This window comes from Taudactylus pleione, unplaced genomic scaffold (genome assembly GCF_031769625.1).
Source record: "Taudactylus pleione unplaced genomic scaffold, aTauple2 ptg000555l, whole genome shotgun sequence".
Lineage (NCBI taxonomy): Eukaryota > Metazoa > Chordata > Amphibia > Anura > Myobatrachidae > Taudactylus > Taudactylus pleione.
In genome coordinates, this window is record NW_028284957.1 from 2,669,307 (window position 1) to 2,682,980 (window position 13,674).

The following is a 13,674-nucleotide window of genomic DNA, read 5'->3' on the forward strand; positions in this document are numbered from 1 at the left end:
GTACTGCAAGGGGGCCTATTTCTGAGTCAGTGCAAGTCTAAATCCAGGCCCATCCTGCGTTTATCGGCAGACTGCGTGCACTGCACTGTGCATACACTCTATAACGGAGGACACGAGCGGAAAGGTTGCTCCATGTGTGGCCACTTCTCTCCGCCTGTGAGATGAGCGTTTCTGGGTGGTTACTGTGCGGACAACACAGAACAGATCCATATCATGGGAGAGAGGTGGGTATGTAGCCTGATTAAGGTGCGTGTTCGAGGCACGGAGGTGGGACGCCTGTTTCAGATAGATTATTTGCATGATGTGGGTGCAAAAGCCGATACTGATGATGATAGCTGCGGACAGAAAAACAGTGGTCAAAGCCACAAGGACACCCACATCATAGGCAAACGCAGCGGGGTGGGGGGGGGGTTCTGGTTGCCTGGAAGCCCCCCTTCCCAGCCCACACCATAACCACAATAGAAATCGTAATATAATAGAATTTTACTAGTGCTGCATGTTCTTCTCAGTGTCACAAATGAAATTATTAGCACCACCTGTTGATCTTTTAACATGCGTCAGCCAGTATTAAATACACCTGTGCACCAACTAGGAGATCCGGAAAACATGCACTGTTAGGGGTGCATTGCTATAAACAAGTGGTTCTCAAACTCGGTCCTCAGGACCCCACACAGGTCACGTTTTCCAGGTCAACCAACAGGTGCACAGGTGTGTTCATTACTGGCTAATACATATTAAAAGATTCACAGGTGGGGCTAATTACGTTACTTGCGATTATGTGAGGAGACCTGGAAAACATGCACTGTGTGGGGTCCTGAGGACCGAGTTTGAGAACACGCGCTATAGAACATCAATAGGGTTAATTATTAATACTGTATAATACACTATTCAGTACATAAGGAGATCAATATGTACATATATGTCCAGGGCAGTGCTAGGTTCTTCTGCTGCGTCCCCAGACTCCCGGACTTGCTCCCATGCTCTGGAATGGTGCCCACATCTGACATAAATACATTCAGCTCAGGCTGGATGGCCCTACTGCCACATCTAATGGCTTACTGTGATCCTATATATGCTGGAATTATGACACACAATACACTCTGTATGACGCATATTAAGCAGGTTAAGTGCTACCTGTAATTATCTCTTTCATGGACTGGCCACACTCACTCTAAAATCAAGCATTTGGAAACCCCCTCAAAATCCTGCGTTTGCCACTGCAGATAGATACCTGCTTTAGCAATAACGCAGTTAATCTTGCAGCCGGGCTCAATCCAATTAGCCGCGATAATCTCGCAGATGCGAGTCATTGCGGCAACAGCTGCACTTTACGGCAGCCTGAACTCGTACAAAAGTGCTAACAGCCCGAAAGGGCTCAGAGCAAAAAATTGTGCAATTTTGAGCTCGGAGCGGGCTGCAATGTGTGCGAGTTCAGGTGCCTTTGCCGGCATTTTCATGCCGTGGCAACGGCAGCTCGCAGACCTTCGTGCATAATTGGATTGACCCGTTTGTGTCCAACATACACGTGAGAAACTGGAGTAGCCCATTAGTGTTGTCTGACAGGTCCAGGCTGGAGAAGATGGACTGTTCCCCAGCTGAAACCCGTGATCATCTTTAGTCTTCTCTAACTGCCTTAAAGTTGTCTGTGGACAAAATACTGATGACTTCTGGAATTTGTAGCCAACTTCTTGGTTGCCAGTCGCTGTGGACCATCTGACTCTAACTCCAGCTGGTTTCTCTGTCTCCATCTGAAGTTTTATGACATATGTTCTCTCGTTTCCTGATGGAACTTTTTTTTTTTTCTTTAGTAATGTGCTCCGAGGATCCATAAATAACTGACAGTGCTCTTAGCGGATGACCGTGACATAAACTGGTCCAGGTGTGCTCTGATGTTGCACACAAAGACATTGGCGCATCTCATGGGAGCAAGTGGTGCCACATTGCTGTTTGCCTCCTGGAATTATTGATCATTTCTTGCCAATGACTCTTTCCTGAACCAGTCCGATCAGACCCCAGGTAGCATGAACCTAGAACGTGACCTGGGCCCCCAGTCGGCTCTTGATACAGCATCTCTATCTGCATGCCGACATCTCGCAGTAGCTCTGGTGGCACCTCGAACATGATCATCTCATTCCAAACTGGGTTAATTTTGTGTTTTGCCCGTTTGCTTTGTTTCTTCTTGAGCCTCTGTGCCTGGTGCCGGAGCGTGACTTTCACGTAGAGATCTACCAAAAGGACACAAGTATTAATACATACTGTATAGTGCACACATACAATATACTGCACACAAAGGACGTGTAACTGTCATTATTTGCCAAATTTAAAACCTGGTCCCCATTATCACTGCAAAAGACAGCGAGGGCCGTATTAAGTCCAATTAATGGTTTTAGTAAGAGTTCCAGGTTTGCTTTCTTTAGCAAAAGTGCCAGGTTAGCCCCCATAAATGCCACCTGTCTATCAGCAAGAGGACCCCGCAGATTGTAGACCCAGAAGAGATGTCCAAGCAGGTCTCATGGACGACTAGGAAGCCCATGGGTCCTGGGTTGTTATAGCGTCTCACAGTTAAAACTCCTGTGATGTTTGGTCTTCCAATGATACAATAATGACTGAGGTGCTGATGTGATATCCATGTTCCAATGTTCTTCCTCCATTTCACTCCACCCAGTATTGCCAGGATCTCCAACTCAAAAGTGGCTAATGCCAGCGCTGCACAGAGCTACATGACCATGATAAGCAGGCATTAAAAATATTAACTATGAGGGTAGAGATAAATTTATTGCAGGAAAATGACCGAAAATGGATACTTTAGGGCAAGGAGTGATTGAGTTCATGGCCTCTTCAAAAACATTTCCATAGCTCCCACTAATTTCTAGTTAGGCCCCTGTAGAAAACATACCTTTCCCCAGAAGATCATTTCTTCCATCAGAATGTATATTTCTGGCTTTGATCAAGACCACGATGAGACGATTAGCAGCTGGGAGATAACTCATGGATAGGAGGACCTCAGCCGTGGAGTCTGCGTCCTGTGAACAATAAAACTAACTCTCGTAAGTTAATTACAACCTGGTCTTGGCCAGTTTATCACTGAATATTACTGCAAAAAAAAAAAACCCTACTATTGGTAATCTATTTTTGAAATTTTTATATTGTTGTTCTCGATTAAATGTTTTTGTCATAAAAAAAAAACATTTTCTAGTGAAAAAAAAACACCAAAATTATTTTAAAAGGACCCTTTTAAAGTTTTTAAGTCATTTTGGTAAATTGTTTATAACGATATAACTCACAAATACATCAAATATTTTGCCTGTTTTCTTTATAAAGTTGCTAAACCTACATACGACGGAGGCGGACATTTTATAGACTGAATTTATATTCACGAGAACGTAGTGTGTTAATGCATTAGGAACCGGTTCTTCAGGACGATTAATCATACAGGGCCTCAGCAGTGTCCGTGGTTTCCAGACAGTACATGAATAAGCTGCATTCAATTGCGTATAGGCCACAAGTGCTCTTTATAGGCCGTGTTTCACATATATAAATACTGTAAACCCGATGGTTTACGTACATATCCGCGCATGACCTGTTCTGTGCATGTGCAGAACGGTTCCTACGATCATGTTCGCAGTGCCCCCTGAGCTGTAGCCCAATTGACACTCTGCGACCGTTTTGGGGATGGGGCGGTGTTGGGCTGCGTTCCTGGAAACGGGGGCTCTACCAGTCCTATGACAGGTGCAGATTTTCCATCTGAGGACCCCATTTAATAATGAACCTAAACGCCAGTGGCATATTTTGTTTTGTATCACAGTGATACAAATGAATTAGGGGTGTGCACCGGCCACTTTTCGTGTTTTGTGTTTTGGTTTTGGATCTGGATCTTTCTTCGTGTTTTGGATCTGGATTGGTTTTGCCAAAACCACCCTTCCGTGTTTTGGGTTCTGGGTTTTGTGTTTTGGATCTGTATTTTTTTTAAAAAAAGCATAAAAACAGCTAAAATCACAGAATTTGTAGGTTTTTCTGCTCCTATGCTATTATTAACCTCAATAACCTTAATTTCCACTCATTTCCAGTCTATTCTGAACACCTCACACCTCACAATAGTGTTTTTATGTCCAAAACGTTGCACCGAGGTAGCTGGATGACTATGCTAAGCGACACGAGTGGGCGGCACAAACACGTGACCCATCTAGGCGTGAAACTGCAGTGGCAGACAGGATGGCAGTTTGAAAAACTAGGCCCCAAACTGTACATAATGCAAAGAAAAAAAAGAGGTGCAAGATGGAATTGTCCTTGGGCCCTCCCACCCACCCTTATGTTGTATAAACAGGACATGCACACTTTAACAAACCAATCATTTCAGCGCCAGGGTCTGCCACACAACTGTGGCTGAAATGATTGGTTCGTTTGGGCCCCCACAAAACAAGCTGGCAATTAATGTGTCCCTGCACAAACTGGCTCTATGGAGGCAAGATGTCAACCTCATCCTCCTCATCCACCGATTCCTCACCCTCTTCAGTGTGTACATCCTCATCCTCACAAAGTATTAACTCGTCCCCACTTGAATCCACCACCACAGGTCCCTCTGTACCTTCTGGAGGCTGGTCTCCCTGGAAGAGCTGATAATTCATTTTGATGAACATCATCTTCTCCACATTCTGTGGAAGCAACCTCCTACGCCTTTCGCTGACAAGGTTCCCGGCTGCACTAAACACTCTTTCGGAGTACACACTGGAGGGGGGGCAACTCAGGTAAAATAGAGCCAGTTTGTACAGGGGCCTCCAAATTGCCTCTTTTTCCTGCCAGTACAGGTATGGACTGTCTGCCATGCCTACTTGGATGCTGTAACCGATGTAATCCTCCACCATTCTGTCAATGGTGACAGTATCATATGCAGTGACAGTAGACATGTCAGAAATTGTTGCCAGGTCCTTCAGTCCGGACCAAATGCCCAAACTTGGTCCTGCCTGCCCTGCATCACCGCCAGCGGGTTGCTTAGGATACCTAAGTTTTTTCCTGGCAGCCCCAGTTGCAGGAGAAAATGAAGAAGGAGCCGTTGACGTGTCACGTTCCGCTTCAGCTGACAGTGTGTTCACCAGCAGGTCTTTGCACCTCTGCAGGCTTGTGTCGGCCGGAAAGAGAGACACCACATAGGCTTTAAACCTAGGATCGAGCACGGTGGCCAAAACGTAGTGGTCTGATTTCAACAGATTGACCACCCTGGAATCCTGGCAAAGCGAATGAAGGGCTTCATCCACAAGTCCCACATGCCGAGCGGAATCGCTCCGTCTTAGCTCCTCCTTCACTTTCTCCAGCTGCTTCTGCAAAAGCCTGATGAGGGGAATGACCTGACTCAAGCTGGCAGTGTCTGAACTGACTTCACGTGTGGCAAGTTCGAAGGGCTGGAGAACCTTGCACAACACGGAAATCATTCTCCACTGCGCTTGAGTCAGGTGCATACCCCCTCCTTTGCCTATGTCATAGGTGGATGTATAGGCTTGTATGGCCTTTTGCTGCTCCTCCATCCTCTGAAGCATATAGAGGGTTGAGTTCCACCGCGTCACAACCTCTTGCTTCAGGTGATGGCGGGGTAGGTTCAAGAGTGTTTGCTGGCGCTCCAGTCTTCGGCACGCAGTCGCTGAATGGCGAAAGTGGCCAGAAATTTTTCGGGCCACCCAAAGCGTCTCCTGCACGCCCCTGTCGCTTTTCAGAAAATTCTGCACCACCAAGTTTATTGTGTGAGCAAAACATGGGACGTGCTGGAATTTGCCCAGATGTAATGCCCGCACAATATTGGTGGCGTTGTCAGATATCACAAATCCCCAGGAGAGTCTAAGTGGGGTAAGCCACTGGGCGATGATTTCCCTCAGTTTCTCTAAGAGGTTGTCGGCGGTGTGCCTCTTACTGAAACCGGTGATACACAGCGTAGCCTGCCTTGTAACGAGCTGGCATTTCTGAGATGCTGCTACTGGTGACGCTGCTGCTGTTGCTGCGTAAGGTGATACATCTACCCAGTGGGCTGTCACAGTCATATAGTCCTTAGTCTGCCCTGTTCCACTTGTCCACATGTCCGTGGTTAAGTGGACATTGCGTACAACGGCATTTTTCAGGACACTGAGGACACTTTTTCTGACGTTTCTGTACAGTCTCGGTATCGCCTGCCTAGTGAAGTGGAATCTAGACGGGATTTGGAACCGGGGACACACTACCTCCATCAATTGTCTAAATCCCACTGCACTAATGGCGGATACCGGACGCACGTCTAACACCAACATAGCAGTCAAGGCCTCAGTTATACGTTTTGCTTCAGGATGACTGCTGTCGTACTTCATCCTCCTCGCTAAGGACTGTTGGAGGGTCAATTGTTTAGTAAAAGTAGTGGTGTTCCTACTTCCTCTCTGGGATGATGAACGACTCCCAGCAGCAGCAACAGCAGCAGCGGCAGCAGTAGGCGTAGCAATGCAGGATCCTCCAGAGGAATCCCGGATAGGAGAGTCAGTCATGCCAGTGACATGGCCTGCAGGACTACTTCCGATCCTGACTAAGGAGGAAATTGACGAGGAGGGAGTTGACGGTGTGGTTTGCAGGCGCTTGGATACAACAGGAAAACGGGATTTAGGTGTCCCTGGACTGCTTACGGTCTTAGCCAAAGTTTCTGAACTTGACAGTAACTTTTTATGAACGCGCTGCAGGTGCCGTATAAGGGAGGATGTTCCTAGGTGGTTGACGTCCCTACCCCTACTTATTTCACCTTTACATATGGTACATATGGCAAGACAGTTGTTGTCCGGATTTGGATAGAAATATTGCCAGACCAAAGAGGTGGAATGTTTGGTCTTCTGCCCAGGCATGACCGTGATGGGCTTTTTCATCCCACGGACAACAACTGTCTCCCCCGGAGCCTGATTTAAACAAACCACATCACCATCAGAATCCTCCTCGCCAACTTCCTCCTCAGCGCCAGCTACACCAGTATCCTCATCCTGTTGTACTTCAACAGTGACATCTTCAATTTGCATATCAGCAAGTGGACTGTGGGTGCTCCTTTCAGCACTTGCAGGGGGCGTGCAAATGGTGGAAAGAGCCACCTCTTCCCGTCCAGTGCTGGGAAGGTCAGGCATCGCAACCACCACCACACTTGGACTCTCCTTGGGGATTTGTGATATCTTCTTAGAAAGCACAGTTCTTCGCTGTGCTTTTGCCAGCTTAACTCTTTTGATTTTTTTAGTGGGAGGAGGGCTTCCATCGTCATGTGAAGCTGAACCACTAGTCATGAACATACTAGGGATCGACCTTAGCCGTTCCTTGCCACTCCGTGTCGTAAATGGCATATTGGCAAGTTTACGTTTCTCTTCAGCTGATTTAAATGTCTTTTTCAAGGTCATTTTCCTGAACTTTGCCATTTGGGATTGTATGTGCCCTCTACTATGACATTGGGCATCGGCCTTGGCAGACGACGTTGATGGCATGTTATCGTCTATGTCATGACTAGTGGCAGCAGCTTCAGCACTAGGAGGAAGTGGTTCTTGATCTTTCTCTATTTTATTTTTATCGGAGAAAGTTTGGTCCTCCATTTATGTTATATCGATTTGATATATACGTGCGGCTAAACACAGAAAATAATTTTTTTTTTGGTTTGGACTGGAGTGTACTTTCGGGGGTTACAGCACCCTTAACGGTCAAGCCAGCCGGCCCTTTACTTATGACACAGGCGCACGCTTGGCACTACTTTGTTGATGCACGTGCGGCTACTGCGCACACAATTCACAAACACAGAAAATAATTTTTTTTTTGGTTTGGACTGGAGTGTACTTTCGGAGGTTACAGCACCCTTAACGGTCAAGCCAGTCGGCCCTTTACTTATGACACAGGCGCACGCTTGGCACTACTTTGTTGATGCACGTGCGGCTACTGCGCACACAATTCACAAACACAGAAAATAATTTTTTTTTGGTTTGGACTGGAGTGTACTTTCGGGGGTTACAGCACCCTTTAACGGTCAAGCCAGCCGGCCCTTTACTTATGACACAGGCGCACGCTTGGCACTACTTTGTTGATGCACGTGCGGCTACTGCGCACACAATTCACAAACACAGAAAATAATTTTTTTTTGGTTTGGACTGGAGTGTACTTTCGGGGGTTACAGCACCCTTTAACGGTCAAGCCAGCCGGCCCTTTACTTATGACACAGGCGCACGCTTGGCACTACTTTGTTGATGCACGTGCGGCTACTGCGCACACAATTCACAAACACAGAAAATAATTTTTTTTTGGTTTGGACTGGAGTGTACTTTCGGGGGTTACAGCACCCTTAACGGTCAAGCCAGCCGGCCCTTTACTTATGACACAGGCGCACGCTTGGCACTACTTTGTTGATGCACGTGCGGCTACTGCGCACACAATTCACAAACACAGAAAATAATTTTTTTTTGGTTTGGACTGGAGTGTACTTTCGGGGGTTACAGCACCCTTTAACGGTCAAGCCAGCCGGCCCTTTACTTATGACACAGGCGCACGCTTGGCACTACTTTGTTGATGCACGTGCGGCTACTGCGCACACAATTCACAAACACAGAAAATAATTTTTTTTTGGTTTGGACTGGAGTGTACTTTCGGGGTTACAGCACCCTTTAACGGTCAAGCCAGCCGGCCCTTTACTTATGACACAGGCGCACGCTTGGCACTACTTTGTTGATGCACGTGCGGCTACTGCGCACACAATTCACAAACACAGAAAATTATTTTTTTTTGGTTTGGACTGGAGTGTACTTTCGGGGGTTACAGCACCCTTAACGGTCAAGCCAGCCGGCCCTTTACTTATGACACAGGCGCACGCTTGGCACTACTTTGTTGATGCACGTGCGGCTACTGCGCACACAATTCACAAACACAGAAAATAATTTTTTTTTGGTTTGGACTGGAGTGTACTTTCGGGGGTTACAGCACCCTTTAACGGTCAAGCCAGCCGGCCCTTTACTTATGACACAGGCGCACGCTTGGCACTACTTTGTTGATGCACGTGCGGCTACTGCGCACACAATTCACAAACACAGAAAATAATTTTTTTTTGGTTTGGACTGGAGTGTACTTTCGGGGTTACAGCACCCTTTAACGGTCAAGCCAGCCGGCCCTTTACTTATGACACAGGCGCACGCTTGGCACTACTTTGTTGATGCACGTGCGGCTACTGCGCACACAATTCACAAACACAGAAAATAATTTTTTTTTTGGTTTGGACTGGAGTGTACTTTGGGGGTTACAGCACCCTTTAACGGTCAAGCCAGCCGGCCCTTTACTTATGACACAGGCGCACGCTTGGCACTACTTTGTTGATGCACGTGCGGCTACTGCGCACACAATTCACAAACACAGAAAATAATTTTTTTTTTGGTTTGGACTGGAGTGTACTTTCTGGGGTTACAGCACCCTTAACGGTCAAGCCAGCCGGCCCTTTACTTATGACACAGGCGCACGCTTGGCACTACTTTGTTGATGCACGTGCGGCTACTGCGCACACAATTCACAAACACAGAAAATAATTTTTTTTTTGGTTTGGACTGGAGTGTACTTTTGGGGGTTACAGCACCCTTAACGGTCAAGCCAGTCGGCCCTTTACTTATGACACAGGCGCACGTTTGGCACTACTTTGTTGATGCACGTGCGGCTACTGCGCACACAATTCACAAACACAGAAAATAATTTTTTTTTGGTTTGGACTGGAGTGTACTTTCGGGGGTTACAGCACCCTTTAACGGTCAAGCCAGCCGGCCCTTTACTTATGACACAGGCGCACGCTTGGCACTACTTTGTTGATGCACGTGCGGCTACTGCGCACACAATTCACAAACACAGAAAATATATTATATTTTTAGCACTTGGGGGGAGCACCCCTGATGGACAGAGCACCCCCTGGACAACACTACAGCACCTCTTTAGGACTGGGACACTGCACAGGACTTTGGAGTGGACACAGCCCCTATGGAGAACTGACTGCACAACACAGTCCAGCCAGCCCCTATGGACTTTGAAGTAGTGGACACAGCCCCTATTAACAACAGCAGCACAGCACAACACAGCCAGCCCCTATGGACTTTGAAGTAGTGGACAACAGCAGCACTACACTACACTACACTACACAGCCCTAACTCCCACCCTCCCTCTTCACTGTCCAAAGCCGAGTGAGAAAATGGCGCCGACGTGGGTACCTTATATAGGATCCAAAGCCCGCGAGACTCGGAAGGCGGGAAGATGACGTTTTGCCTCGATTTCAGAATCCGAGTCAGGCGGGAAAAGTCGAGCCTGACTCGGATCGGACTCGGATCGGGGGGGCTCGGGGGGGTTCGGATTTCAGAAATCCGAACCCGCTCACCCCTAAAATGAATATGCTACTGATATACTTACCGCTTCGGCGAGGAACAGCGTCGTCCCCCTAGTCAACGGCGCACTCCGCTCAGCTGCTGGCTCCACTGTCTGCACGTGTACATGACTGTCTAAACCAGCGGGGACTTGGCCGTGCGTGGAAGGCTTTGCTGAAGCCGGAATGGGTGCTGCTGCCGGGTACCCATTGCCAGCAATAGGGGCTGTATTGCTCTCGAGAGCGATGCAGTGATATATTATATTATATTTATTATATTACTGTTGTTTGTTAAACATTGAAAGGAGGACATAACCCCTTTAGCGAGTTGTGAAATAAGGCCCTGAGTATGGCTTCCAATGTGAATGAGGAAGTGCCTGAGTATGTAAACACTTCAGTGACACGCCCATTACACGCCCATTACACGCCCATAAGATGGACCATCTCCATCCGTCATAATAGCCAGGGCCGCCATCAGGGGGGGGGGACTGCCGGGACTCCTCTACTGGGCCCGGAGAGGGAGGGGGCATGGCTGACAGCGGCGAGGAATGCACCGGGCGGTAGCAGGCAGGGAGAAAGCATCAGCGCTGGGGCATTTCAACTATGAACTGGAGCCGGCCGCGAGCTGTGATTGGCTCACGGAACGGCAGCCAATCACCAGCAGCAGCTCCTGATCAGCCAATCTGGAGCGTCTGCTCATGATTGACTGCCGTTCCACGAGCAGTGATTGGCTCGTGGACGGCTCCATAGTTCAAATACTGCAGCGCCGCTGATGCTCACGGCCGGCTCCAGTCCTCAATTGAATGCCACAGCGCTGATGCGCTTTCTTTCTCCCTGCCTGCCGCCCGGTGCATTCCTTGCCGCTGCCAGCCGGGCCCCATCTCTCTCAGGACAGGAGAACAATGAAGAAAGCAGGTCTGCTGACCCTGCCCTGTGCCCCCCTCTCTTGTCCAGCCAGCCTTCCCTGCACCCCAACCAGCCAGCTTTCCCTGACCATCTCCCAGTCCAGGCAGTCTTCCCTGCGCCCCCTCCTAATCCAGCCAGCTAGCCTGTCTTCCCTGCCCCAGTCCAGCCAGCCTTCCCTGCGTGCCCCCACCATGTCCAGCCAGCGTGCTTCTCTTCTCTGCCCCTCTCCTACCTCCCTTTGCCCCCCCAACCAGCCTTCCATGCCCTTTGCCACCCCAGTCCACACTTCCCAGCCCAGTGCCCCCCCCTTGTGCCACCCCCCATCCCCATACCTAGCCATTCCTGGTTTACGCACCAGTTGAGGCAACACCCCTGATATAGCTCCACCCACATTATCCACAGCTCCGCCCAGCTCTGCCCTATAACCAGTGGGGGTGGGCCCTGCCTATTTTGTTAGTACCAGGCCCCAGAATTTCTGATGGCAGCCCTGATAATAGCCACTTCCCAGTCACCGCCCAGGAACTTTTCCAAGACATTATTGATACCGTATGCCTGAATCACAGCTACACCTGTGTGCATGCGCCATACACATTTTTAGGGATTTTCCCTTACGCCCAGTAGCAAAAACTCTCTGAACTCCGTGAACAGGAGGGCGGGGTGCAGCCATCAAGCCCAGGGACTACGGTCTTCACTGGGGAAGCGTACGGATCCAAGAGGCTGGTGTTCTCTCTAGGGAGTCCGGGAGAGTGCTCCAAAATTCAGGAGTCTCCCCACCATCCCGAGAGAATAGGCAAGTACAAGTAGGGAGGATGATGAGTAAAAATATATGTGTGATTGGACAAATAATTATATTAGCATCATTAATATTTATATACAGTAGCAGGCTTCATTGCACTTTACAATTGGGAGCCGTACATAAAGATTAATGTGCGCTCTGCTTGTGGGAATGATACACGTATGTAGAGTGATCAGTAATGACGCAATATTCCTCTCCCCCCCCCCCCCCGCCTCCCGCTTACGCCTGATTCTTGCATCCAGGCCGTGCAGGAATAATTCTAAACATCTTTATGGAACAATATCTATCATTTTGTTTCCCTGCTCAGATTAGCTGCAATGTGGATAAATACAGGTGAGCTCGGCATTGGAATGCAGGATGTTACATCCTATCTGCAAAATCTCTGACACCAGGATATATAAATTGGGGAGGGACCTGGGGATGGCAGTGACAGCATGTGAGCAGTAACTATAAATAGTGACAGGAACCCCCCCCCCCCCCTTCCGTGTACAAGTGAATCAGGGATGCTCTGCACCAGCCGATTCCTCCAGAGTCCTTTATGACGCAGGCAGACATCTCTGTTCTAAACTAGGGCATGCAGCTATGGGGAGGCAGCCTGAGATCTGGGTTCAGTAACCGGTGACTGTATGCAGCCTTTATTACACACTCTGTCTATCATAGCTGCCCTGACATAACTGCTAATCACAAAGCGACCGCATGTTACATATCGGAGGCTTTTAACCTTTTTCACTCAATAGTCAGTAATAGGCAAACTGGTAATTTCGGGCCGTCTGTGTGGAACCCCCGAACCTTCAAATGGGTAGCACGTTCCCCTTCATCTCTGCAGTAAGCAGTGATAAGAGAGCTCCCTCTCAACCTTATCCCCATCGCGGGACGGTGGGGCAGTGCCCAAAAACGGGTCTGTCCCAGCAAAAATGGGATGATGGGTGGTATGTTTTTAATCAGTGGCTGAACTAGCCAGCGCTGGGCCTAGGTGCAAAAATATGCTTTGGGGTCCCGCATCTATTACCTCCTGACTATCACCTCACCAAAGCCATCTCTGAACTAAGGATGGCATTGACCATCGATAGTTAACAAACATCGATGGGTTACTACTGATGGTTGATGGTTTTGCCATCGATGGCAGAAATCCAATGGTTCACTGCCATCTTTGGCAAACCCGTACCCAATGCTTTTTTAAATTTCTGTCGGCATGGAGCTCAGGGGGCCCGCTGAGTCCCTTATTCTGATTGGCCCACGGCCCACCGTGACCCCAGCAGCGGTGGCTAGTGAGAGATGCAGACCATCAATGGTTTAGTGCCACTGTTGAACCATCAATGGCCATCTCTACATCGAACTCTGGGCCTGATTCAGACCTGCTCGCAAGCGCTATGCGCTCGCGAGCGGGTCGATGTTTGGCCACTGCACATGTGCACGCTCCGACGTGCGCATGCGCAAGACCCGGCTAGCGACGGGTCGGCTCCAACGTGCGCATGCGCAAGACCCGGCTAGCGACGGGCGCTCCGTCGCTCCGGGTCTCGCACCAAAAGGGGGCAGCTGTCAATTTTGATTGACAGCTGGCCCCGTTTTGGAGGTGGGCCGGGGGGCTGGATTGCCAAACGGAGGCGTTCCCGAATGAACGCCT

The 13,674-nt window shown here is 48.9% G+C and overlaps 1 protein-coding gene across 2 annotated transcripts in view; it reads right to left on the minus strand.

The window, feature by feature from the left end:
• Nucleotides 1-468: 468 nt before the first annotated feature.
• SYT13 (synaptotagmin 13) overlaps nt 469-13,674 on the minus strand; it is a 62,941-nt gene continuing 49,735 nt past the window's right edge. Inside the window, exons 5-6 of one of the 2 annotated variants that reach the window (XM_088452648.1) lie at nt 2,897-3,023; nt 469-2,225 (exon numbers count right to left, since the gene is read on the minus strand). In XM_088452648.1, the coding sequence (XP_088308774.1) occupies nt 1,918-2,225; nt 2,897-3,023 (435 nt within the window). In that variant the 3' untranslated portion in view covers nt 469-1,917. Of the gene's footprint in view, nt 2,226-2,896; nt 3,039-13,674 lie in introns of both variants that reach the window. The other variant, XM_088452647.1, reaches the window with a different exon arrangement.